The following is a 25,259-nucleotide window of genomic DNA, read 5'->3' as shown; positions in this document are numbered from 1 at the left end:
AATAAGAAAAGCAGAGCCGAGATGCTCCGTCCGTAACCCGCCGGCTCGGGGCAGGTTGTGAACTCGCCAAACACCTGAGAAATAAAGCACGACCGAACAATTTCGAGGCGGGCAGGGAAAGGAGGGGGGGGTGGTGGTAGTGGTGGTGGTAGTAGTAGTAGTGGTAGTAGTAGTAGTAGTACTAGTAGTAGTAGTGGTGGTGGTGGTGGTAGTGGTGGTGGTGGTGGTGGTGGTAGGGGGGGAACGGAGCGGAGCGAAGAAAAGTTTTGCCGGAGCTGGGTCGGCTGCGGGGGGGGGCGGGCGCGATGCCGCCCTGGCTGCTGGGCAGCCTCTGCTGCTGCCTGCTGGCGGCGCGGGCGGCGCTGGGCGGCGGCTCCGCGGGCGCGGAGGCGGCGGCGGAGGAGGAGGAGAAGCTGATCCGGGTGCTGGTGCTGCTGCCGCAGGACGACGCCTACCTCTTCTCGCTGGGGCGGGTGCGCCCGGCCATCGAGTACGCGGTGCGGAGCCTGCGGGAGAGCGGCGGCGGCTTGCCCCCCGGGTACGCCTTCCAGCTCACCTACGAGGACTCGGCCTGCGGCAACCGCGCCCTCTTCAGCCTGGTGGACATGGTGGCCCTCCAGCGCCGGCGCCCCGACCTGCTCCTGGGGCCCGTCTGCGAGTACGCGGCGGCGCCGGTGGCGCGGCTGGCGGCCCACTGGGACGTCCCCATGCTGTCGGCGGGGGCGCTGGCCGCCGGCTTCGGCGCCAAGGGCGGCGAGTACTCGCACCTCACCCGCGTCGCCCCCGCCTACGCCAAGATGGGCGAGATGCTGCTGGCCCTCTTCCGCCACCACCAGTGGAGCCGGGCCACCCTGCTCTACAGCGACAGCAACCCCGAGCGCAGCTGCTACTTCGCCATGGAGGGCGTCCATGTGGTCTTCCAGGAGGAGGCCTTCCACATGGCCGTGCACAGCTTCGACGAGAACAGCCGCCACCTCGACCTCGACGACGTCGTCCGCACCCTCCAGACCGGCGAGAGGGGTGAGTGGTGGCGGGGTGGCCGGCGTGGCTCCTCGACGGTGTTGGGTGGTGGCTGGGGCAGTGGGAGCACTGGGGAGGGAAGGTCCAGGGGAGGGGGGGAGTCGCATCATGTTCCCACACGTGGGGAAACTCATTGCTGTGCTGTGCAGGCATCCCCAGGCCAGGCATCCCCCATCGGGTGGGGACCAGCTGCCCCGAGCAAAAGCTGTGCCCACAGAAGTTCATTAGAGCTTTGCCTCCCACGGTGGAGGGGGAAGCTCACCCTTGGGGACCGCGCTGGCAGGGTTATGTGGCATAGTAAGAAATCAGCTTTTTGCTGGTGATCTGGGTCACCCAGAATCACCCGCATCTGTGGAGTAGCAAATCTGTTGCTTATTCTCCAAGGTTTTTGAAGTGATTCTCTGTAGGTTCAAAGTCTAAGCAAAGATGTTTTCTTCTCACCCTGCTGTGTCTTGCTGCGGGGATCCTTTTCCCCGCTCCTGCCGTTGGAAGCCCCATTGAGTGCTTCATAAATAACAAATGCATTTAGGGGAAGCGGTCATTTCAGGGGATGTGTGGACGCGAAACCCGTGAGTATGTGCAGTAATATTGCCACCAACTGTTAGCAAAACACCGTGGAGATAAATGGCTTGTAAAACATCTTGTGAAGTCACCCCTGGGCTGGATGAACTGGCTTTGCATCATGAAGTAGTAAAATGCTCCAAGTGCTTTGGGACGTGCGAATTTGTAGTTAGATGTGTTTTAAAGTGAGATGTTGCTGACCGATGCATGGATATGTGGGCTTATCAAAAAGGCATCTTCTGTTAGAGGCTTTCACCAGCCATAGGCTTCCCCGGTAAGTTACTGAAAAAAAAAAAAAAAAAAGGTGTATTCCAGGAGTAGATCACAAGATCAAGTTAAAGAAAGTCCTTACCTGTTTTCCAAACATGTACAACGTGTTTTGTATGATTTTTACATCCCTGGTTGTAGAATGTTAAAATAGCATCAAAATTGGACCGATAAAGATCATGCCGTGTGGACAGAGTAGCCTTGCACTGCCGATGTCGTTATGCTGCTGTGAAATACTTAACGTGCACAGGAGTGTGTGTGAGAGAACTGAGGTCTGATGGCATCTGGCTCTTTAATTCTCTCTTCACCAAAGCAGGTGCTTAAAATAGAACTTTCCTAGTAAGTACCATTCGGGGAAATACACTGAATGGAGAGAAAGGAACGTGTAAGTGCCAGAGGGAACCGCTACGCGGGGAAAGATGCTTTTCTTTTTTAATGAGCCTAACTTTTGTGTGTGCGTGTTTGGCTTCCCTGATGCTAAGAGCATAACAACAAGCTTGTGGCAGGAAAAGATGATGTTTGCGCTTAGTCAAAGGGGGCTGTGGCCGTGCTGTGGGAGCGTGACTGATGGCTAAAGGCAAACCTGGGCGCTGACAGTCAGGGAGGAGAGGCTTGCTTTCAGCCTGGGCTTAAATGCTTTGATGAGCTGAGACCTTTGGTCTTGCATCATTCTGTAACTCGCAAATTACTGAACAAAAGACAAAAGCAGCCCTCTGGCTTACTTTGTTCCCCCACGTTTTGCCCTGTGGGGTTCCCTCCCTCCGTCTCACCTCTTTATTTGTCCTCTGGCTTATGCTACTACAGTGAAATGCAGCAAGTGGGGCCATTCAGATTCCACTTGTGCCTTTCTGAGTTTGAGGACTGACTGCAAGACTTGCCTGGCATGTTCCTCTGGGCCTTAGGAGTGGTCCTGCCATTCACAATATCTTTCAGGCTGACCCAATATTTTAAAAGTCATATATAATGTGAAGGATGCACCATGTACCTAGCTGACCGGCTGAGGTCTTAATTTCTCCTGGGGAATCCTTGGAGGGTCCCCCCAATGGGGCAGCAGGGCTTGTGGGCAACAGGGCACTGTCCAAAGCACTTTCTAGAAACATTTTTGGTTGGTTGGGCTCCTGTGTCACACCTACTGTGGCACTGTCCTGTGCTCTGACCTTGCACCTTCTCTGTTCCAGAGATTGCTGCTAGTGGTGGTCCCACCTGAGTGGTGGGGCTTTCTTGAGCCACCTGGAGTGGGAGTGGGCTTTCAAGCAGATATGGGATACCTACCTGAAACTCTCCCAGGGCTGAGAGAGAAGCTGCCCCATCAGCTGGCCTGTGGGAACCCAGGGCAGAGGCTGGCCCCATGGGGTTAGGTTGCTGCTGGCGGGGGGTTGGCATGGAGCTCTGGTGGGCCTGGGTGGCAGGGGCACCCTCAGCCATGTTCCCATGTTTTCCAGCAGCTGCCTGTCCAGTCCCTGCAGCCACTTCAAAAGACTCAAGTCCTGGAGCCACAAAAAAATTTCCTGGCTTGTAGTGGAATAGCATGGCCAGCAGGAGTAGGGAAGTGATGGTGCCTCTGTACTCGGCACTGGTGAGGCCTCACCTCGAGTGCTGTGTTCAGTTCTGGGCCACTCACTACAGGAAGGACATTGAAGTGCTGGGGCATGTCCAGAGGAGAGCCACCAAGCTGGTGAGGGGTCTAGAGAACAAGTCATATGAAGAGAGGCTGAGGGAATGGGGCATGTTTAGTTTGGAGAAGAGGAGGCTGAGGGGAGACCTCATTGCCCTCTACAACTACCTGAAAGGAGGGTGTAGAGAAGTGTGTGTTGGACTCTTCTCCCAAGTCAATAATGACAGGACCAGAGGAAATGGTCTGAAGTTGCGGCAGGGGAGGTTTAGATTAGATATTAGGAAGAATTACTTTACTGAGAGAGTGGTCAGGCACTGTAAGAGCCTGCCCAGGGAGGTGGTGGAGTCACCATCCCTGGAGGTATTTAAGAAATATGTAGATGTGGCACTTCAGGGCATGCTCTAGTGGCCAAGATTGTGGGGGTCTTTTGTGTGTGTATGGTTGGACTCAGTGACCTCAGGGGTCCTTTCCAACCATGACAATTCTGTGAAAATCATGATGAAATATACAGTGATAAAAGTTAACCACTTGTCTTCAATGAATTTCATTGTTCGTTCAAGCTCCATAGTAGGCTCCTTTAGCCACGCTGCAGACCTGATGCTGTAGTCTCAGGTTAGTCGCAATGGTCACAAACCCAGGGCTCTGCTTAAAGATATTCTGCATAAGCTCATAGTCCGAGGGATGTGCGTAGTGAAGGGAACGCTTACTCCTTTAACTGGAATTAAACTCTTAAGTATTTGCAGGATGAGTCAATAACCCTAGTCAATACATTTAAAATATTAATATTAGAATCACTGTGGTCTGTGTGTATTATACTGGAGGGAGAACATTTTGTATGTGTTTGCACGTACACGTTTGTATGTGCACAATAGTAAGGTACAGATGCAGATTACTTTACATTTTTGGAAGATTTTGAGAGACGTGCCCATAGCTTATTTGCTTCAAAAACTTGAAATATGTAATCTTTGCTCTCCTACTGGGGTAAAAACCATATCCAAATAGTTAATATTACTTCCCTTGCATTCCTTTAGAGGCTTACAAAATATGATTTAATGTATTTTAAAGTAGGTTTTTTTTTCCCTCACTTTTTTTTTGTTGTTCCTTTTGCCCGAGGTCTTTTACTGGTGTTATGGGAATCTCTTTGATTCCATCTACAGATTACGATTTTATGATAGATGTGAATTATAAAGGCGAAGTCAAGGGAGAATTGGGAGGGCAGCAAGGAAACATTTCAAAAGGAAATCTCTCACCTATACTGAAATTAGGAACAGTGAGACAAATTCATTCCTGATGTGCGTCTGGAAAAGATTTGATCCAAATTTTATTTTAAGAAAATTTTTTTTCATCTTCTTTTCCTTCATGCTAATATACTTCACAATGGTCATGAAATATAACTTGCTCTGTTGCTCTGGAAATTATTATATTACTCTGCTGTAATCAGAGCTATGCATGGTATAATTCTCCTGAAGCATGGGGATGTACCGAACGTGACTTACCCCGGCACCGCATCTGGAGCTTTATGCCTGTGATGGCATCCAACCAGAAAAGCGATGGAAGAAGATTCATTGTGTGTGAAAAGATTTGGCCTGCTTGGCCTTTTCATTTCTCATAATAGCAAACACTTCTACCCAGAAAAGCTGAATGTGGTTTTGATTCAGTTTTATTGTTGGGCTGAAAATATTTGCATACATTATTGTAGCTTTTGAGCCCTGCCATGCGTGACGGTGTTCTTGGAAACGTGCGTGCAGTTGGTTTCGAGTCATCGTCCCAACAGGATCTCTTACAACTTTGCTGTAGGATATAGCCCCGAAGCATGCACTGATACAATACTTTACTGCTGCCTGTGATGTCAGTAGCTTCGTACTCGCAGTCTTTTGAACCTGTATAAAAGTTTATGGTATAAAGTGCTCAGTATGGGAGGTGTCTCCCCATTGCTGAAGACCTCACCCGAGTTCCTGCTTTTCCTTTGCAGGGGGAAGGGTAGCAAGGGGAGTAGTTCCCCCTGCCCAGCAGGCTGGGGAAGAGGCCTCTCGACCACTGTTCATGGTGCCCACAGGGAGGACACCTGTGAGCTTGTAGGTCCTGCTGTAGCAGCAGAGCCCCTGCTTATCTCTTGGTCCCTGATAAATAAGCCTCTGATGCGTTTAATCGTGTAACCACCTTTAAGCTTCATGCTCAGAAAGTGGCACTTGCTTTTCCCATTTCTGAATATTAAGCATCCCATCAAAGGTTGCTGCCTAGGCTTATTGTATGGACTCTGGAGAGAAAGTCAGATCCTGGAGAGATTCATACCACTGTCCCTAGACAGCTGCAGAGATGCTGCTCTATGTTAACTGTAAAGAGGCAACGGATTCTAGCCCAGATAGCTAAATTTTAGATAGCTGAGGTGTAGGTGAGAATCTACACCAAACTGTTCAATGGAATGGAGATTAAAATGGGAGTGTCATTGTGTCATCTTAATTCTTCATCTTCAGATTGTCTTGTGTCCACTTAGAAGTAGTAACAACAGAGGCTTATGGTTGCAATCAGCTCTATGAATACATGCAGTTGAAAAAATTTAAAGCTAGAACTTACCACATGTTGGAGGGATGAAATCACACAGATCACACAGAGGCTCTATTTAATTATTTTCAGAGGAGACAAGGGAGTAGGAAGCCTCTTTGTGCTTGGTACCTGTCTTCTGTCTGGGAAATAGGCCTTGTTTGCCATCCGCATTGTCACGTTTGTTGCAACACTGGGAGGACAGCTGGGGTCACTGTCTCTGGCAGCGTTCACGCTTAACAGGCTGTTCCCTGAAGTTCTTGAGCTGCTTCTTATATGTGTTTTCCGTTTTCTTCCACCAGTTGTAATCATGTGTGCCAGCGGTGACACAATCAGGAACATCATGTTGGCTGCTCATCGGCAAGGAATGACCAATGGGGACTACGCTTTCTTCAATATTGAACTCTTCAACAGCTCATCATATGGTAATGCTTTTCCTGCCCAAGTATGTTGCAAAGTCTTCTGTAAGCCTGGTAATATTTTGAGATTTGTTAGGCTCAAAATATGCCACATTGAGTCCCAGAATACACCAGTGTCTCTCCCTGTTGTTGCAATTACCTTCCCCATGGGCTATGGTATGGTGGGAAGGGATCTCATGGCTATAGTTGCCACTGGGTGGATCACAAGATGCACTGTAGGTGTTACTTCCTTGGTTACTTGTAGGAGAACCAGCACCAGCTGGAGACATTGGTTATAGCAGCCGGGTGTCCGTACCTCGTGCTGCACTATGGTCAGCTCTAGGTGGGCTGCAGCAACCTCAGACTTGTGACTGCTCCATCTCAGGATGGGGCTACTCCTGGCTGCCCGGTGGCCTGCAGTCTGTGCAGACAGCTGGAAGGAGGCACTACGGAAGGCTGGGGCTGTGGGCAGCTGCATGGCCTGGGTCTCCAGAAGTCGTCTCTGTGCTGGGGGATACATACGTCTAATGCGCTGCAGCTTTTGATCAGTAACTACATCTGCAAAAATATTCAACAGTGTTGTGTTGAAGGGAGAGCACTGGATGGGACACGGATGTCCAAATTTACTAGAGCAGCATGGATAAAAGTGGCTGATTCCACCCCTAGAGTAAAAAGGATCAGATTTGTCAAAGTAAAACATAACTTTAAAATGTAAATTAAATACATTTGCCTTTTGAAATATACCTATATTCAGTTGCATTTGATATTATGTTAGTGCATGGCAGGGACTAAACCTGCTCTCAGCTGCTGCAGAGCAAACTGTGTTTGCTGCATTTTAAACAACATCAGATGGCTGGAGCTGAGGCAAGTTCATGCCTGGGAAGAGGTTTTGTTGAAGTGTCAACATGGCTTTTGAAAGGAGCAGCCTCTTTTGCAGGTGCAAAGGAAATAATTCCCCCCCTGTAGGCTGCATTAAATAATCCACTACAACAACAAATTCATTTCAAATTGAAAACCAACTGGGAATTGAGAAAGGAAAACTTGGGTTTTTTTCCTTCTTTCTTTCAAGTCTCAAAAAGCTGACCAACAGGAACAACTAAATTCGCAAAAGGATGATGTAATTTGGTTAATAAATCAGTTACTTGTAGGTTAAATTCTTTTGCATAAACTTTTTGTTATCCATCTTCCACCTCTGAGATTGTTTCGCAGTAAGCAGTGCAGTTTGTCAAAAAACTCTGTAGTGAATGCATGTAGCTGTTTAAATTCAGAGATATGCATACATATAAAAATACAGATACTGCTACATGTATCATCTCGGTTAGCTAAAGAAGTGCCCAGCTTTGCTAGACAATAAGGAAATCACTTAACTAAAAGATAAAGTTGCAGAACAAGATCAAAGACAATGGTTCGAATCAAGGTTTCCTTTTTCTTGAGTTGAATTTGGAGTGACTTGACTTTATCCCTTGTGGCATAAGCAAAACCATTTGGCATTGCAATCTTAATCAGGACCAGAGCAAAAAGCTGAAGGTCTACCCATATCAGCAGTCGCAAAACCCTGAAGTTTTGACCCTTTTGTAGACCCTGGCAGCTTTGCAGGATTGACTTTACTAGAAACCACTAATCAAATAACCCCTCTGGCTGCCCGCGGTGGCTCATTACCGCTGCGCTACCACTGCATTTCATCTCACAGAGCAGAAATGCATCAGAAGCGATTTACCTTGCCGTAGGTACAAGTCTGTGTGTGAGCTGGGCTCCCTTTGGAGCGGCAGGAGAGAAGGTGGCACCTCCAGAGAGCGGAGCGGTGATGGGGGCAATATCTATTTGCCCTGCGGTCCTGTAGGAGCCTCAGCACCACCCTCCTTTGCATCACAGTTGTCTTGTACCTTTTCCAAGGGATTAATGAAAGCTGTCTGTCTTCTGATGTAGTGTAGTTAGAACGTGGCATTTCCTGACATTTCTAAGTAATAATTCTTTTAAACCAATTTTTTCTGTTTCTTTGTGGATGTGTTTCCCATGAAGAGTGAAATGACTGTGCATCAGGAGCTGACTTTTGTGCAGATGGTCATCACATGTGGAAAGCAAGCATAAAAGAGAAATGTAGAGAAATTATTTCAAAATTCCTTGTTTCCAGTGCCTGGAGGTACTAGATTTTCTACCTTATAAAAGGTACAAAATCTAAGAGTGGGTGTGATAGGCAAAGTGGCACTTTGCCTTTAAGTTCAGATGACTGTATTGCAGTTTGTTGTTGCCCTCTGTTCTGAATATTTTTAATTTTTCAGAAGAGGCGTATGAAATGCCAAGGCTGCAATAATTGCACATAAGTACTGTGGCAAGACAACCTCCTGCAAAATAATCCATAAAGGAATTTAAATATGTAAAATATTCTAGGAACGCTGTTATGCAAGTTCACCTTTCCTGTTCCCAGTGTCAGGATTTTAAAAAATAAATATGTATAGTGTTCAGGACAGAAACTTATTCACACTCTACCAGCACTACCATTTTTTTTAATGTCTATAATCTCACTCTTTTTAGCCATCTCCATTTGTAAACAGAAAGCTATAGCAAAGCCCTCTGGGCTATAGTCTCTGCTGTACTTCTTGAGTACTGCAACTCTGAAATGCTGGTACCCGGCTGGGGCAGAGGCTTTTCAGTTTTGAGGCTCCGTCAGGGCTTCTACCCTCTTTTGGGGAGGCCAGCAAGATGTGTGAGTTTACAGCTGCCAGATGTGCATGGCTTTCTTCTCACAAGCAGTAACAAGGACATTGTGCAGGCACTGAAGGGAAGAGTGCTACCTCTGAGGGCAAAATGAGATGGTGGGATGTAGTTGCTCTCCAGTGTTTCCATCAGATCTGGTGAACGGGGTCCTGGTGTAAGTAATTTTGACCAGTTACACTGGAGCTTCTTTCTAAGAGAATGAAATCACTCACTTGCCCCCCTATTCCCCTCCCCTCCACCCCACCCTCCCCCCCAAAAAAAGAGAGAAATTAAGAATTACCAAGTTTCATGGTATTTATAAAGATGACAGTGCTAGCTGGTGCTGAGCTGTGGTAAATAAGGCTTTCCTGGGGTGGAAAGGAGAAGTAAATGGGCTCAGGTGGTCCTGTGCCTCCCACCCTGTGCTGGGAGTGACAGGAGCTGGAGCCGAAAGCAGAAAGTCTTGTCATCCAGAGAGGTGCAGCTCCTTTGTTCCTCCCCCTGTGCTCTCTGAGGAAACAGAGCAATTCTCCAATTACATTTATTGTTAAAAAAAAAAAAGTGGGGAAAAAAAAAAGTCCCAGCAGCAGTGCAGGGGTACTGGGAGGACAAAGTGCAGACTCTGTATTCACCTGCTTCAGGGGGATTGATGTTGTCTGCCCATTAATTTGCTCTTGCAGGGGTGTGATGCAGCTGGTAGCGCTGTGCAAGGAGCACCGTGGGTTCAATGCCTGTTCTCCATCTCCATTGGCATCTCCACTCCCAAACAGCTTGCTTCTCTTGGTGTAAATGACACCATGGTCCTCAACCCAAGCAAAGCAGCCACATCCTCTCTCATCTCAGGGTCCTGTGCACCTCCAGGTTGCCCTTGGGAGCTTGTCATTAGTCTTCGTCTTGGCTCATTTAGCCATGATGGGATTGGTGCTGTTGTTTGAAAAATTACTATCTAACTTTTAATTATTAGTAAGCATTTAAAGGCACACTGCTTCAAGCTACTAATGTTCTCTCTAGACCTCTTTTACTTATCATTTACTTAGAATAACACAAAACCTGGCCCAGAGCAATGTGAACCTTTCCATTGATCTCATGAAACTTTAGATTGGGATCTTAGGACCTGCTAAGGTCAGGCCCTGTTAGGGAGGACTCCTCTGCTAATTAACAACCAGTCAGCTTTCCTGCTTGTTAAAAATCTGATTGCTTTGCTGGTGGTCTGAGTTAAATTGTTCCCCTCCTGTGACACAAAACACATGTACACATACAGGATAGGCGCAGGATCCCTTTTTATTTCTAAGTGTTTCTTTTCCACTAAGAGCAGGGCTGGTCTGGCAGCTACTGCACACATGGTTTTCTCCTTGACCGCAGTGGGAGAGCTGTTGGAGAAGTAGCTGCACCATCTGCCTCCCATGCGGAGTGATGATCGTACTATTGACATTATTGGTGCCTTTCTGACTGCACAAGAGTGTTGCTGGTAGATTGATGTGTAACAAAAACTTTGTGGTTGAATCCTCCCTGAAGTTAAGTTTTAACTTAAATATCTCTGCGTTTGAGATCTGGCACATGTTTTTTGCTCCAAGATGTCTTCTCACACTTAGGCTTCATCCCACCCTTTAAAAATAAGCAAGCACAGCATGGGAGTAAAGCTGTCCTTCTGTTTGCACATTTACTTCCCAGTTGTTCCTCCCTGCCTGGTTTCATGCACATCTTGGAACAGGTTCAGATCTCCCTTGTACTTTGCCATCTTCCTAAGGTGTAGGAGAGGGGAATTCTGGGTGGAAAGAGGAAAAAATCCCGTAATGATACCTAATTTGGAGTTGGAAATATGCTTGTTTTCCACTTAGGAAATGGCTCGTGGAGAAGAGGAGACAAACATGACCTTGAAGCCAAGAAAGCATACTCGTACCTCCAAACCGTCACTCTGCTGAGGACCGTGAAGCCTGAGTTTGAGAAGTTTTCACTGGAGGTGAAAAGTTCTGTTCAGAAGCAAGGTCTGCATGAGGATGACTATGTAAGTACCTGATGACAGGCTTCGTGTCTTACCATCTTCAAAAACATGCTCCTAAATAAAGCAAAAATAGCAGTGAGATCTTACCAGGACAGAATCACCTGGGTTTGGTTGTAAAATCCCACTGTTCCCTATATAATATCTTCTTTTTTTTTTTTTTTTTCCTTCCCCCTTGTGGATAACACAAATAGCAGGAATAGGCTTGGTCTAGGTTCACTAGGTCTGTGCACCACCATTCATGACCAGTTGTCCTGTGTGTGTCCCTTTGTGCATCAGCAGCGAGGTTGGGGGAAGGCAGATTGCCAGGTCTCCCTCCTCCTACCAATCACTTGTCTTTTTTTTTTTTTTTTGTAGAATCATATCTCAGAAAATTACACTCTCTGTATTGCATCTGATGAAATTTTCCTTGATTTGAATGAGAAATGTGGTCTTATTTCCCAATTAAGCACATCTAGGTTGTTGCTGTTGTTTATTTTAAACTGTCTAAAGTATCGGTGCAGGCCTTGTGAGTTTGTTTTAAGCCTAGGGAAGTGCCATTGTCCTCCAGAGAGGGATGTAGGAAAGTATGTCTTTTTTTTTAATCTTTCCAAATGTAGGAGGAAGACGCCTCTGAAAATTGCTTTTGAGCTACTGCTAAGCTAGTTCATTAGGCATTTTCATAGAAAAGCCTTCTGTGGAGGCAAGAATGTATAGCACATACCTATAGGGATTCCTGCGTGCTGATACAAGTACTTCCCAGACACTCAGCCTTCCCCATGATGGGGAGTAGACTTTCCAAATATGCTTAAAAAGAAAAAAAAACTTGCAGAGAGTTTGGTAAGTCTTTAGCTGTACGAAATGGGACCTAGGAATTTATGCCTGAAATTCAAGAAAGCAACCCAAACCCCGCATTTGCCAGGTCCCACTTAGGCACCTACCTCATCTCTTTGCTTTAAGCATTGTCTCTCTCACAGGTGGAGGCATCATTTTAGTTCGAAGCACAAGCTGATGAACTTGAGTGTTGTGCTAATAAATTACCTTTCTTGCAGTTTATTGCATAACCTCAGCTGCCTTCAGAAAACCTGTGCTTCTTAGAACTTGAATATATTTTATTTAAATATTTCACTTAATGTTGCTTGAATCACATGACTGGCTTATAGTTTTCCTGTGAAGTTTTCAAAGTCTAGGCAGGCAGAATTAGTCTTTTGTTGGCATTCTTTGCCTTGGGTTGGTGGAGAAACCCCAACTGCCAAGTTCAAGGTGCAGCACTCTGAAGAACCTGCTGAATGAGTTTTGAACAAGGCATGGGATTCTAATTTGTGCTGTTCCTCCCTTTTCCCTCTATGTGCCCTTTTGCAGGTGTCATTTAACCAGCTATGTACCTTGAAAATCTGCCATGTGCTCTTGGTTGTGGTTGTTGAGAAATGTGATTTTTGAGTATTAAAGATCCAGTCATCCACAACTTTGTGGCTTTTCTGTTCTGGGCAGTGTGACATCTCAGATGTTAAGCTGCCAAGAGCTCAGGGTGCTGTCTGTGGGTAGTTTGGAGGCAGGCAAGGGGGATGCTTTTGCTGGACCCACTGCAAACCCTTTGCAAGTTCAGAGTTGATAGACACTGGGTAGGTGCAAGCCCTGTTGTGGTCAAGCAGCAGTGGGTCCATGAGAGAGCAAATCCCCCCATGCCAGTAGGGGGAGATTTTGCAGGCTAATGTGTTTGTTGGGGAGCCTCCTTGCACACCATAGCTGCATACCCACTGCCAGAAGTCCTCTTTTCTCTTTCCTCACTCCATGGTTGGTTGTGCAATCAGCCATCTGTACTTGCAGTGCTCCTGCTGTCCCAAGGCAGCTGCGTGGGTGCCTGGCTCCCTACTGCCTTGTCCTTGACCTTTTTCTGTGGGGCTCTCAGGGCTGCCTCTCCCTATATCCCATTCCTACCTGTGATCCAGAGCTTTTCATCTTGCTCTGAGCAATCCCTCACCCAAAAACGTTAGTCTTTGCTAGGGCCAGGCAGTAGCATGGGGCCCTACTCCTGCTGCTGCCCTTCCTACTCCTCTTCCCTCTCTTCCTTTCCCACCTGGCTTTCTGCATCCTTCCTAGTTTCTTCTTGTTGGGGCAGAGGGAGGACTTGTGATCTATGTACACCTACCACAGCTTCCTGCCATCTTAAACAGCAGTCCTTCACTCGCAGGAAGCTCGTGGCAGAAGCCATAGAGACCTGGGTTCTCTGTGGAGGAGCTACAGGCCATGGATATAGGGGAACGGGGTTTGCTTTTCATCGTTTGTGATGAATTTTACATTTCTGCACTTCAGGCAGTGGGAAAGTGACGTTTCATTTTCCCTTAACTGATTTTCCTGCTGCCATGTTCATAGGAGAAACATTTCAGGGCAGCCTTCAGGCTTAAGAAAAAAAAATCCATTTTAAAAAATAATGGGGAAAGTAAAAGTCCAAACTGAGGGCCAGTTCCTTCTTCTCTGAAAGATATGTGGCTAAGTGGGCACCTCATTAACGGTGCTTTATTTTGGCAGCATGGGAAAAAAGTGGCAATTTTGACCCGGGTGTGCACTAAGCAAGGCAGTGTCCTGCAAGGAAAACTCGGGAGCGAGAGGTCCTTTAGCTGAGTGGGTGGGAAGTGACAGAGATGGATTTTTCTCTGCTGGATTCAGCTCCTGAAAACAAAAACTCTGCAGAAAGATAGCCAGTGTTACAGTCCATCTCAAGTCCTATCCACGGGTGTTGAAATATAATCCTCATCCTTTTCTGCAAGCTGTGTCCCGAGAGGATGAGCTCAGGGAGGTTTGGATTTGAAGCATTCAGTGTTTCTGCTTCTCTGTGTGGATTCTTCCAGTGTCATGGGAAAATGGGGCCCCGGGTCCCTGCTCTAAATTATCTCGCAGTGACCCTAACTCAAACAAAAGTTGTTAGCACTGCCATTTTGTCCTGGCCTCTTGCCAGCAGTATTCCTAAAGGCATTATTACGAACCAAAAAAGAATATCATAAAAATGGAAAATAAGCAGATGACAGAAGGAAAGATAAGGAAGACAAAAAGGGCAAAGTCCTAAAGCAGCAGCTGTCCAATTGCAGGAATGGAGAACACATATGGCCCTTGAAGGAGTAACAGGTCAGAGATTGTTGTTGGCCGTCTTCATCTCCAGCTGTGAAATCACACAGAAAAGAGAAAAACTTGTGGGTACTTCCTTCCCAGGTCAGAAATGGCTGTTGTTTCTGCATGGGTGCTGTGCTGCAGTGGGGGGGAAGGTAGAAGAGCCTGTGCCTTGTGAGTGAGCGGGAAAGTGAGGAGAAAGCAATTTCTCTGACTCCTCCAGGAATCTCTGTTGTGAAAGGAACAGTTTCCTTAAGCACCTTTTCACTAAACAGCATCAGAAGTAAGAGTGGGAGAGAGGTTCTGAGAAAGCATCGTAGAAGTATTTGGGTAGGTAGTAATTGCACGGAATGGGGCTAAAAATGATGATGTTCCCTGTCTGCAATATCCCATTGCAACATCCCATTGCGACAGCTGCCTGAGTCCATTAGCAAATATTATTAGTTTGCTTGGTCACCACTTTCAGAGCCTGAAAGCAGTTACTGTCATGTTAATGTAACCCAAAGAACTGTGGGCTGAAGCATAGGATCTGCTCAGCCCTCGTTTGAGCATTTAAAAGTGTCGTGATTTTTTTTCAAGGAACATCCTGTAGTTCTGTAGAAAGCCTATTTTATTTCATGCCTACCTGGAGACTGACTTCTCTGCTAAAATAGTCCAAAAAAGAGGAATTTTTTCAAAAAATCCATTCAGATTTGGGGTCCAGGCATAAGGACAGTAGAATCAATTTAATGCTGTTACAGAAATTGTAGCAGTTTTCTTACTTCTGTCATGTTAATGCTTTACCAAGGTATTAACAACATGTCCTGGTCTCTATAAACCAATTGAAATCCTTGGTTTAATCACAAAATACAGGACAAGCTCTGCTTGCAGGCCTATAGACTAGGTGAGGCAGACAGCAATGGGAATGGCATGCATTTACTTGAAGGAAAAATCTGAAACTGTCTCTGAACTGGTGTGTGAATAACTCCCAACAGATACTCTAGTTAAAAATGTTTATGAATAAATAGTTTTTCAGTTAAAGTATATGCATAAGCCATTTTTATTAAATAATGCCGAACACTTAATGAATTGGCAGTAGCCTGCAGTTTGGAAGCTCTTAATGCACCTTCTGTTCCCAACTCAGGCCTAAGATTCAATAAACGCTTTTTTTATGTCCAACCCAGTATTCTGAGCTGGGATGATTTTACAGCCTGGGATATTTGCTCTTCTGAGGTTACAGACCACCCATGGCTTGTTTTTTCTTCTCATTTAAAAGCTGAAAATGTAACTAATTAAACAAATATTTCTGCTGTGTTAACTACATGACAGCATTGTTTGCAAGGTGGATGCGTGGGTTTTATCCTGTCCACAGCCCTTTTCACACGAAAATGAGCAGCAGAAGGGAAATGGAGCCCAATTTGCCTGTAAAGTTATGTCAGTGAAAGAATGAGCTACGCAGATTAATTAGATCAGTCAGATGCTACTACGTATTAGAAAGGGCAAGTCTGTTTTATTTAACATTTTCAGTCTTCTGAAATGAGAAATAGTCTCCGTAAGAGCAACTGTTCGAGCTCCAACAGTTAACTACAAAAGCTACGTGGGAGGTAGCTGTGCTCATAAAATTTATCATCTCATCCGTAACATCCGTGCCAGACTCTCTTCCCCGTGTCTATTCCTTACGTCAGCCTTTTAATTAGGATTGTACACCAGCTAAGATAAGGTTTGGGAGAAGTGAGCAATTCAGTCATGTTACTGAGAGAGACACTGAAAATGTAACCTATTCAGCAGTGTGTGTCCCACTTGTCTTTTTTCAGGCACAGGCGGGCAAGATTAATGACAGGCAGGCTTTTGTGTCTCTTCTGACTACACCAGGATGGGAGAGAGTTTTGGGGAGATTTTTTTTTTTTAAAAAAAAAAACACAACCCTGCCAATGAATAATTTGTCCAAATGAATAGGTCTATTCAGCTGCTGGAGTGCTTTGCTAATTGTGTTCGAAAGAATAAAAGCAAACCACAAGCTGCTTTCAGCAGCCGGAAAAAACGGGTTCACATGCCAGCTTATTAACAAGATGAATTCTATTAGTAAAACATATTTAGGATTTTCACGACCAGCCCTTCACCCCATGGAATTAATGAGAGTTTCTTCAATTTCTGTAAGAGCAGTGTTGAACTCTGGACTGCTAAATTTGGTGAATACAGCAGACACTTTTTTTTTCTTGCTGAAGTTAATGCTTTCTCAGTGATATGAAAGACTAGTGTCTTCCACGTTGGGGTCTTAGGCAAAGCTACAGCGTAATAGTATGTTATTTGCCATTAACAGATGTCATTAAAGACAGTACAAGAAAGAAAGAATTATTCTTCTCTCTTCCAGTGGATTTCTGTTTAATTTTTCTAGCCTGTCTAAGCACATTTTTGAAGCTGTCTTAAACCATGGAGAAGATAGTATGAAACCGTAGGTATATCTGAAAATAGTAACATCTGAACTCTTTGGGAATGTAAAAGTTTAGAGTTGATCTTCATATATGTGTTGTATATTTTCCAAAGCCCCATGTTTTCACTTGGGTTTCACAGATATTCACATTCCACTTTACTAAACAGACACTCAGATATTTACGGGCCAGGCACTCTCCCTTTGAAGTACTTGCTAGAAATATACCTTATTTTCCACTAATAAAATGTGAAAAATATGTCTTCCAGGAAAGTTCATAACCTGTTTTTGTTTTTAATGCCTCTCCATGCCATTTGCATGGCTAATGATCCAAAAGTTGATTTGTCCCATTGAGGTCTTGTTTTTATGTAAATTTGTAGGATTTTTGATACTGTTATTAAATGGTCCTCAGATTTGACTTTAAGATGCTTGAATGAAGGCAAGAAAAGACTATATATCTCATTTTGCTCAAAATGACACTTAAAAAATGGCCTTTGCTAACTGGCTTTCTAGCAGCCAATACCTTCTTCTATGAGCCTTGTTCCCTGAGTAGCTTATGAAAATAAAGCTCTGTTGAAAGTTTCCTTTTTAACTGGAAAAAGCCCTCAGCTCAACAAGGCATGAAGCAGGAGGTTTGGGTGAGCCTGTCCCCTGTCAGGATGCCGTTGTAGCCAGAAGTAGGGTCCTGAGCAGGCTACTGGAAGCCCTTTTCTCATGGGAGTAGTGTTCTTGCCAGATGGCTGGTGGGATGCTCCAGCCTCAGCACTGCGGGTGCTGCGGGAGGGTTCACCTGTGGTGGTAACCTCACGCCACCATAACATAGGCTGGGTTGAGAGTTCAGTGTTAATCACAGAATCAGTTAATCGCAGAATGATTTGGGGTTAAAACTTAATCAGTTAAACATAATCAGTTTAATCACAGAATGATATGGGGTTGGAACAGACCTCTGGAGACCATCTAGTCCAACCCCCCTGCCAAAGCAGGTCCACCTAGAGCAGGTTGCACAGGAACATGTCCAGGTGGGTTTTGAATGTCTCCAGAGAAGGAAACTCCACCACCTCTCTGGGCAGTTTTGGAGAGTTTGATTAGGAGGGTGGCAAGGGTTGGGGAGAAGGAGCCACATTTTGTTTTCTTTAGGGACATAAAGGAAGGACAATCCTTCAAGGCCAGAAATGTGTATTCCTTGTTTGAGAGCTCCAGGGCAAATGAGGTGCTGCCTCCACAGGGGCAGATCCCACACTGAGGTGGTTCAGGGAAGCTTTCCTGTTCTCATTTGAGCTATTGATATAGTGAAAGCAATCCCGAATGACAGCAGGGCAAGGTCTAACTTCATGACATTCAGGTGACAAGTTTTCCTGGAAGAAGACTGTAGGTGGCAATCAGTTAGCACCTCAGGTCTGTGATCTCTTGCTACATTGGCACATCCATTTCCTAAGACCGAGTGCTGGGAGGTTAAGCAACCTGAACGTAGCTCTGAGAAAGATCCATTCTCTAGAGGGACAAATCTTTTAATAGGAGGGTGAGTGAAGTCTCCCAGGTGTGTGAGCGTTGGCAGACCAAAGGCGGGCAGCAGGGCTCAGGCATGCTCTGCCTGGGCTGTGAGAGAAGATCAGCATACCACTGTGCCAGGTCTGATTTTTTTTTTTTTTTTTTTCAGTGGGAATTTAGCAATTCCTCTAATGCAGAGGGGTTAATGTTGTCAGCTTGTGAGGATGGGTTCTGTGAATAAAGGCAGCGGTGTTCTTGTACACGCAAGGAGTCATAGGAACCCACAGGAGGATACTCCCAACTTTCCTTCTCTCTATAGTAGATATTTTTTCATTAGGAAGAGAAGCCTGAGACAAAAATGAAAAGGTTTAGTCCATTCCAAGAAGAACTAATATATCAAGGCAGATTGAAAAGACAAGGACTGTCTGTGTCCCGGAGCAAATGAATGAGAGGGGCATGAGAAAGGGGCGTGGGACAATGGGAGGAGGGTAGGTGAGGAGCTCTGGGCACCCTTCGCTCAGTGGCTGGGAACAAGGCGACATTCAGTAGGCAGGAGGACATTTACATTTGATGGGACCCGTGTTTATGCAATGCATCCAGTTATCCCACCATACTGCAGACTACAAAATGCTGTAGAAAGCAAAATCAAGCAGGATGTCAGGGATCAGACAGTCAATAAGGAAGCAAGAAGCTAAAAGAGTGAGGTTTTAGCCTTTTGGAGGGGCTGTAAATCCTCAAATTTTGAGGCGTTAACTACCATGCTGCTGCTGGAAGGTGAGAGGACACATTCCAGGTGCGTAGCTGGAACATTACTGCCTGCTGACAGGTACACATAAATATCTTCCAAGGTAGCTGCTGTACCTCTCCTTTCCCCTTGCTAGTGGGATCCTTGTAGGTATGCCAGCGAAGGGAAGGTTAATCAGCCAGCTGAACACCTTTTGTCAAATATCCAGTATCTGAGAGAAAATAACAAAAACAACTCATTAATTTTTAAGTTATGTGGAATGGAAGCATGATTAATAGCAGCCTAAGGGTTTGCATTAGTTCCATGCCATTGAGGTTTACAAGTTTGTATGCCCATTTACCCTGGTATTTAATAAAAGGATCATTTGTCATGGAAACCTCAGCCTCAGGTGGGCTCTTCTGGCAAATGCTTTACTCCCAGCCCAGCAGTACCCCAAGTGTTGGCAGGTCACCCCTCTCTCCCAGCACCTGGCTTTCAGCTCTGGTGCCGTGCACCCCAGGATGCCCTGCAGACAGGGCAGGGGAAGGGTGGAGTTCAGATTCCCTGAAAGCAGGGATTTGGTCCTGAGTTTCTCTCATGCTAGTGCAGCAGTCGTAGCCCCCGGGTCTTTTAGATGAAAGGGGCAGGGGATTTGGCTGGACTGGCTCCCCATGGGGTTTTTGTAAAGACTTGACTGCGTCTCCATGCAGTGGGGAGTTCCTCACCTGCCTGTGTGAGACTAACGGGGTCACATCCCTCCCGTATTATCCTCTGCTGGCAAGGATGAGGTGCTTATGAATCCTTGTTTTGCCTGGTACTGAATAAGGAGCTTAGATGACTAATCCCGGCTCTGAGCATACTTTTGAGCTAAGCACCACTTTTGGCTGTGCCTAAATCATCCATGTTTATCCAGACCTTAAGACTGTATTTAAAGAAAACGCTCTGCTAGGTAGCCTTTGGTAACCTGCTGCAAAGCAGAAATTAGATGGTTGTTTCATCAGATGGCTTTTTACCCCATGGAAGATTTCATCTGCCCACCCTCATACTATTTATTCACCAGCTAGTGTAGCACAGGTAAATTCAGTTTGAACATGTGAGTTTTCTCGACAGTGATATAGTGATTTTTCTCGTGAGTTTTGCATGAGAACTGATGTGGTCTTCAGAGTTTTTAGTAAAGAAAAAATATTTCCATGATTTTTGTGGTTTGGTGATAATGTTAGAAATCCAGAACCCAAAACAATTACACATTGTACAAGGATAAACATTTAACAAAAAAATGTCCTTCCTGTTTGTCCTAGCTCTGCATTTATTTAAGCCAGTTAGCTTATTTTAGCAAGTGGACTGATTTTTTCAGATGAGTGACTCTGTCATCCTGAAAACTGAAATATTTTCCTGCTTGAAAAACAAACTTGCTCACTGACATTTAAAACTTAATATCTTATGAAAGGACTGGAGGGTTTTTTTTTGGTTACTAGGTGTTTATCTGCAATTAAAATGTCCCAACGGTTGCATAATGCTAACTTAAAATGTAAGCATTCATTACAACTGTATAACAGATTATCGTCAGGCTACCAATGGGGTCCTTAGAAAACTATTTAAAACAGGCATGTTTTAATTTCTGTGTGTGTTCAGCTGAAAAGAGTAACGTCTTTAATATCTCCTGTGTTTCACCACTGTGACTAGAAGTATCATTTCTGAACGCAGTTTTGTAATGCATCACATGAATGACTACGTAGTTTGCTAGAAGGCAGGAAATACTAAAAAAGTAGAATGGTTAATTTTTAAATGGCAGCTATACCTGTTAACAGTAAAGATCCCTTCAGTATTCAAGCAATGATAATATAGTGCTGTGTGCAGAGATTCTTTCCATTGGCTGTTTATCTGGAGTTAGAGATGTATTATGAACACAGGGAGGTGGATTTCACCTTAACTGCCGGAACACATTAACATATCCTCTGATTCTGTCCTTTTCCTTGGTAGGGCCTGGAGTCCCTTAGAGCTAAATAACATAGGTGAATAGTATGTGTGTAAAGCATACATAAAGGAAAAATTCCCCATTATGAGTATTTTGTAGGTAGTTCACTTGTGGTGCAAAACAGTGCTGCTCATTAGTTACATCGATTGCCTTCCTTTGAGACCAATATTAAAAGATAGTACAGGAACCAAACCCGCAGAGGGGTAAAATGGCTGGTACCAGCTTGCAGAAGGAACCTGTGAGTGCATTGGATTGAGCCAGGAACAAACCCCACACAGGTTTGCAGGAGGAAAATCTGGTCTCAGAGGTGTCCCCGGTTCCTGGAACAGGGCAGTTTCTGGCTCATCCCCCTTCAGCTTTGGCCATGCCGTTGGAGATCTGTGGGGGTCTGAGACTCTGTGATGTCAGGCTGTGGGTTTGGTCTGAAGTTCATGCAAATCAGTGACAGTAAGAGCCCCTTGACATGAGCTGACTGCGGGTAAGGCTCTAAATCTGCTGAGGTGGCGATTCCCATTTCTGTGTTTAATGGAAGGAGCAAGTTTTGGCTGTATCTTGGAAGATTTCTGCCTGGCCTGTTGGCAGCAGGCACAAGGGGTTTAAAGCTGTTTTCTAGATAATCACAGGAGAATGTTGCAAGCAATAAACAAACAAAGAATGAGCAGTTCTTGCAGGCAGTGGGGTGGAAGGGTTCCTGTGTGCCCTTGAATTTTGATTGTTGCTGTGCCCTGTCATGTTTTAACTGGCGTCCCAGCACGGCTCCCCTGCAGCCTGGGACTGAATAGGTTTCTGCTTCAGTTCACCATTGAAACAAAAGAGCAACTTGTGGCTGCCCCAGCTGGATGACAGTGGGTGAATATACCAGTTTTTCAAGAGTGGGGTGTTAAGAAAAACAAGGAAGAGAGCATGAAGAATGAGGATGAGATATAAGAGCAAAGGAGCTGTCTTTGTGGTTATTTTCTTTCCCTAGCAAGAAAATAACCTTCACTGACAAAATCCCTTAACTCCCTGAAACTGGCAGCCTTCTTTAAGTAAATCCCAGGTATTGGTTGTTAATATACTTTTATTTTCTTTTTGTTAATTTCTTTTATTTCAGCTGACTGTTTTGTGGAACGGTCTGGCTTCTGGTCAGAAGGCTTTAAAGTGGATGGGAGTTTGTGACTGGTGGTATTTCAGTCCCGTTGGAGTAAGCATCCTCTTGTCTTGGTGGAGCAAGGGTAGCAATGGTTTGGCATGCTCGGGGTGCACATCAGCTCTTGTACCAGCTGGTCAGATGCATGGCTGAACGGTGCAGGCAGGCAAAGGCACAGTCTGACCCTGAAGGGAAAGAACTTAGCTGCAGCAGAGCGTCTTTATGTCCAAATTAAACAGAAGGTGTAGTAAAAGCAGGGATCTTTCTATACGTCTTGTCTCTCAAACGGTGCTTGCAGGCTCTTCTGTGATGGAGAAGGGCAGCTGTTGGGCTGTAACCACTGTTCCCTTCCCAGAAGTAACCATCACCTTGGTTTTTCTGCGCCTTCTCTCTCAACTTGCACTTCAACTGCAAAGTCCTCATGCTGGGGCGCCACATTGCCTGGTGTGCAGAGTGCTTAGGTGGAGGCACATGTCTTCATCTCCTCTGAGCTCAGCATTACTGCCATACCAATAAATTCCATTGAGGAGATGGACGCAAGCAGGCAGCCTTGATGGAAAAAGCCTCCTTAAAGTTAAAGGGAACCGATGTCTTGTTTGACTGCAGTGCTGAATTTTTAAGCAGTAATTTGAAAGCAGATTATAAACCTCAGTTTGCAGCATTCACATTCTAAAGTCACATGCTCCTCTATATGAAAAGTCTCATATGGGTTTCCACTGGCTCCCTGTGAAAGAGGAAATTGATGCAACAATTTGAATCATTTGGATAAATCTCTCTCTGCACAAGGTTTTAGTGTTATATGACACTTAACTGGGGAATGCTTATCCTTGTTTTCTGGGGAGAGATGTTGGTTCCATCCCCAAATAACAAATGAGAGTTAGTACAGTTACCTGTCATTTAGAAACCCAAGTCCTGAGCTCTGGCATCACGTGTTCTTGAGCAGGTCCCGTGTATTTAGCAGGTATTTATAGAGAGTTGATATCAGTCACTACAGTAGGAGGCTGTCCTTGGCTACAGCTCCATTGTCCAGAATTTGGTATAATGCCATATGTTCTTTTTCAGTTGTGAATTAAATATTGAGGAAATGGCCTTCTCTGGAGAAGGCATGTGTTTCTATTATTTTTCTCTTTCCCTTCCTGTTTCTTTGAACCGCTAAGATCCAGCTCAGTTAGGGAAGTGGTCTGGTTCACTGAGCAAACAGGCTGTTTTTTTAGTATTAGGCGATTAACTGTTTTACTGCTTTATCCTTCTTTCCAGTTGCTGGGCTGGTTTCACAGTGATGTGATCTCTGTGAAAAAAGGTTGGGTCAGGTAGTTTTTTCATTAATCCTCCCAGTCAGAGGGAAGGGGTTTGAAAGGGCCAGTTGAATCTGGCAAATCAACAAAAGGCTACAGGACTGGTGCCACAGCCAGGGATTTGGATACTTAGGCCTTGAAACTCACTTCGAGAAACCTTGTCCACTGAGGGCTGATGGGATCCATCTGTCAAGAGAAGGGGAAGAGCATCTTCAGTCAGAGGCTTGGCAAACCATACTTCTAAAGGGAAAAAAGGAAGACCTGGGTAACTAGAGGCTGTTCAGTCTCACCAGTGTGCCCGACAAGGTCATGGAGCAAATTGTCTTGGAAACTATGCTAAGGCACATGAAAAATAAGGAGGTGGTTGGTGACAGTCAACATGGCTTCACTAAAGGCAAAATATGTCTGACAAATTTGATGGCTTTATAGGGTTATAGCATTGGTGGATAAGGGAAGAGCAGCTGACATCATCTACCTGGACTGGTGCAAATCATGTGATGCTGCCCTGCACAACATCCTTGTCTCTAAATTGCAGAGATGCAGATTTGATGGATGGATCGCTCAGTGGACAAGGAATTGGCTGGATAGTCACACTCAGAGTTGCGGTCAGTGGTTTGATGTACAAGTGGCAACTAGTGACAAGTGGCGCTCCTCAGGGGTTGGTGCTGGGACTGGTGCAGTTCAACCTCTTAGTCAGAGACATGTACAGTGGAATCGAGTGCACCCACAGCAAGTTTGCTGATGACACCAAGCTGTGAGGTGTGGTCGACGCGCTGGAGGGAAGGGTTGCCATCCAGAAGGACCTGGACAGGCTTGAGAGGTGGGACCATGCAAAACTCATGAAGTTCAGCCAAGTACAAGGTCCTGCATGTGGGTTGGGTCAGTCCCAAGCACAAATACAGGCTGGACAGAGAATGGATTGAGAGCAGCCCTGAGGAGAAGGACTTGGGGGTGTTTGTTGATGAGAAGCTCACCATGAGCCGTCAATGTGTGCTCACAGCCCAGAAAGCCAACCACATCCTGGGCTGCATCAAAAGAAGCGTGGCCAGCAAGTCAAGGGAGATGATTCTGCCCCTCTACTCCACCCTGGTGAGACCCCACCTGGAGTACTGCATCCGGCTTTGAAGTCCTCAGCACAGGAAGGACAAGGGCCTCTTGGAGCAAGTCCAGAGGAAGGCCATGAAGATGATCAGAGGGCTGGAGCATCTCTGCTATGAGGACAGCGTGAGAGAGTTGGGGTTGTTCAGCCTGGAGAAGAGAAGGCTCTGGGGAGACCTGACAGCAGCCTTCTGGTACCAAAAGGGGGCCTACAGGAAAGCTGGAGAGGGACTTTTTGTTAGGGATTGTAGTGATAGGACAAGGGGTAACGGTTCTAAACTAAAAGAGGGTAGACTTAGATATTAGGAATGCATGGGAGTAGCTGTTATCCACAGGTGAGATTTAGGAACTCTGTGAGTTTCTGTTGAATAGTCGCCTTAAGAAATCATGTGAGGATCTGAGAAGCTGGACAATGAGATAATAAGAGCTGTGCTAATCCCGTTATGATGGTAACATGCAGGATGATATGCAGTAGTGTTATGGCAGTAGGACTAATAAATTGCTGCAAAGCTGAAACTCGACACGGTGTTACTGGTTTGAAATGCACTTCAGCTATTTGCCCGGCAATGCTTAGATGCAAGGATATTCTTCCCCCAGCTTCACATTCTCAGTCTACATCTCACTTCCACCCAGAGTTTCTCATTGAGTTTATGTTAACAGAAAATCGGTTTGTAACAATCATATTTTATCTTAAAAAAAAAAAAAAAAAAAAAGCATGTAATCTATTGTATGGAGATCATGAGCACCTTGTTCTGGATTTGTGTAGCTCAGATCAAGGGCATAGCAACTCATCAAGGAACTGGTGAGGGCCCCTGGGCATCCCAGGAGCATAAAGAAGTACTTGTAACAATCACATCAGCGGTGGTGATGTCCTCAATGGGAGTGTGTAACATCAGCAAATGTTACAAAAGAGAAAAATCCCTGCTCCAAAATTAAGTGAAGAGTATATTGCTGGATAGGGAGT

The 25,259-nt window shown here is 45.5% G+C and overlaps 1 protein-coding gene across 1 annotated transcript in view; it reads left to right on the top strand.

The window, feature by feature from the left end:
* The first annotated feature begins 305 nt into the window (after nucleotides 1-305).
* The window catches only part of NPR3 (natriuretic peptide receptor 3), a 40,507-nt gene continuing 15,553 nt past the window's right edge, over nucleotides 306-25,259 (top strand). Inside the window, exons 1-3 of the mRNA XM_074166856.1 lie at nucleotides 306-1,020; nucleotides 6,307-6,429; nucleotides 10,935-11,101. Of these exons, the coding sequence (XP_074022957.1) occupies nucleotides 306-1,020; nucleotides 6,307-6,429; nucleotides 10,935-11,101 (1,005 nt within the window). The remainder of the gene's footprint in view (nucleotides 1,021-6,306; nucleotides 6,430-10,934; nucleotides 11,102-25,259) is intronic.

This window comes from Numenius arquata, chromosome Z, assembly GCF_964106895.1.
Source record: "Numenius arquata chromosome Z, bNumArq3.hap1.1, whole genome shotgun sequence".
Taxonomy (NCBI): Eukaryota; Metazoa; Chordata; class Aves; order Charadriiformes; family Scolopacidae; genus Numenius; species Numenius arquata.
The sequence above is the reverse complement of the archived record's forward strand: the minus strand, read 5'-3'. Positions and strand labels throughout refer to the sequence as shown.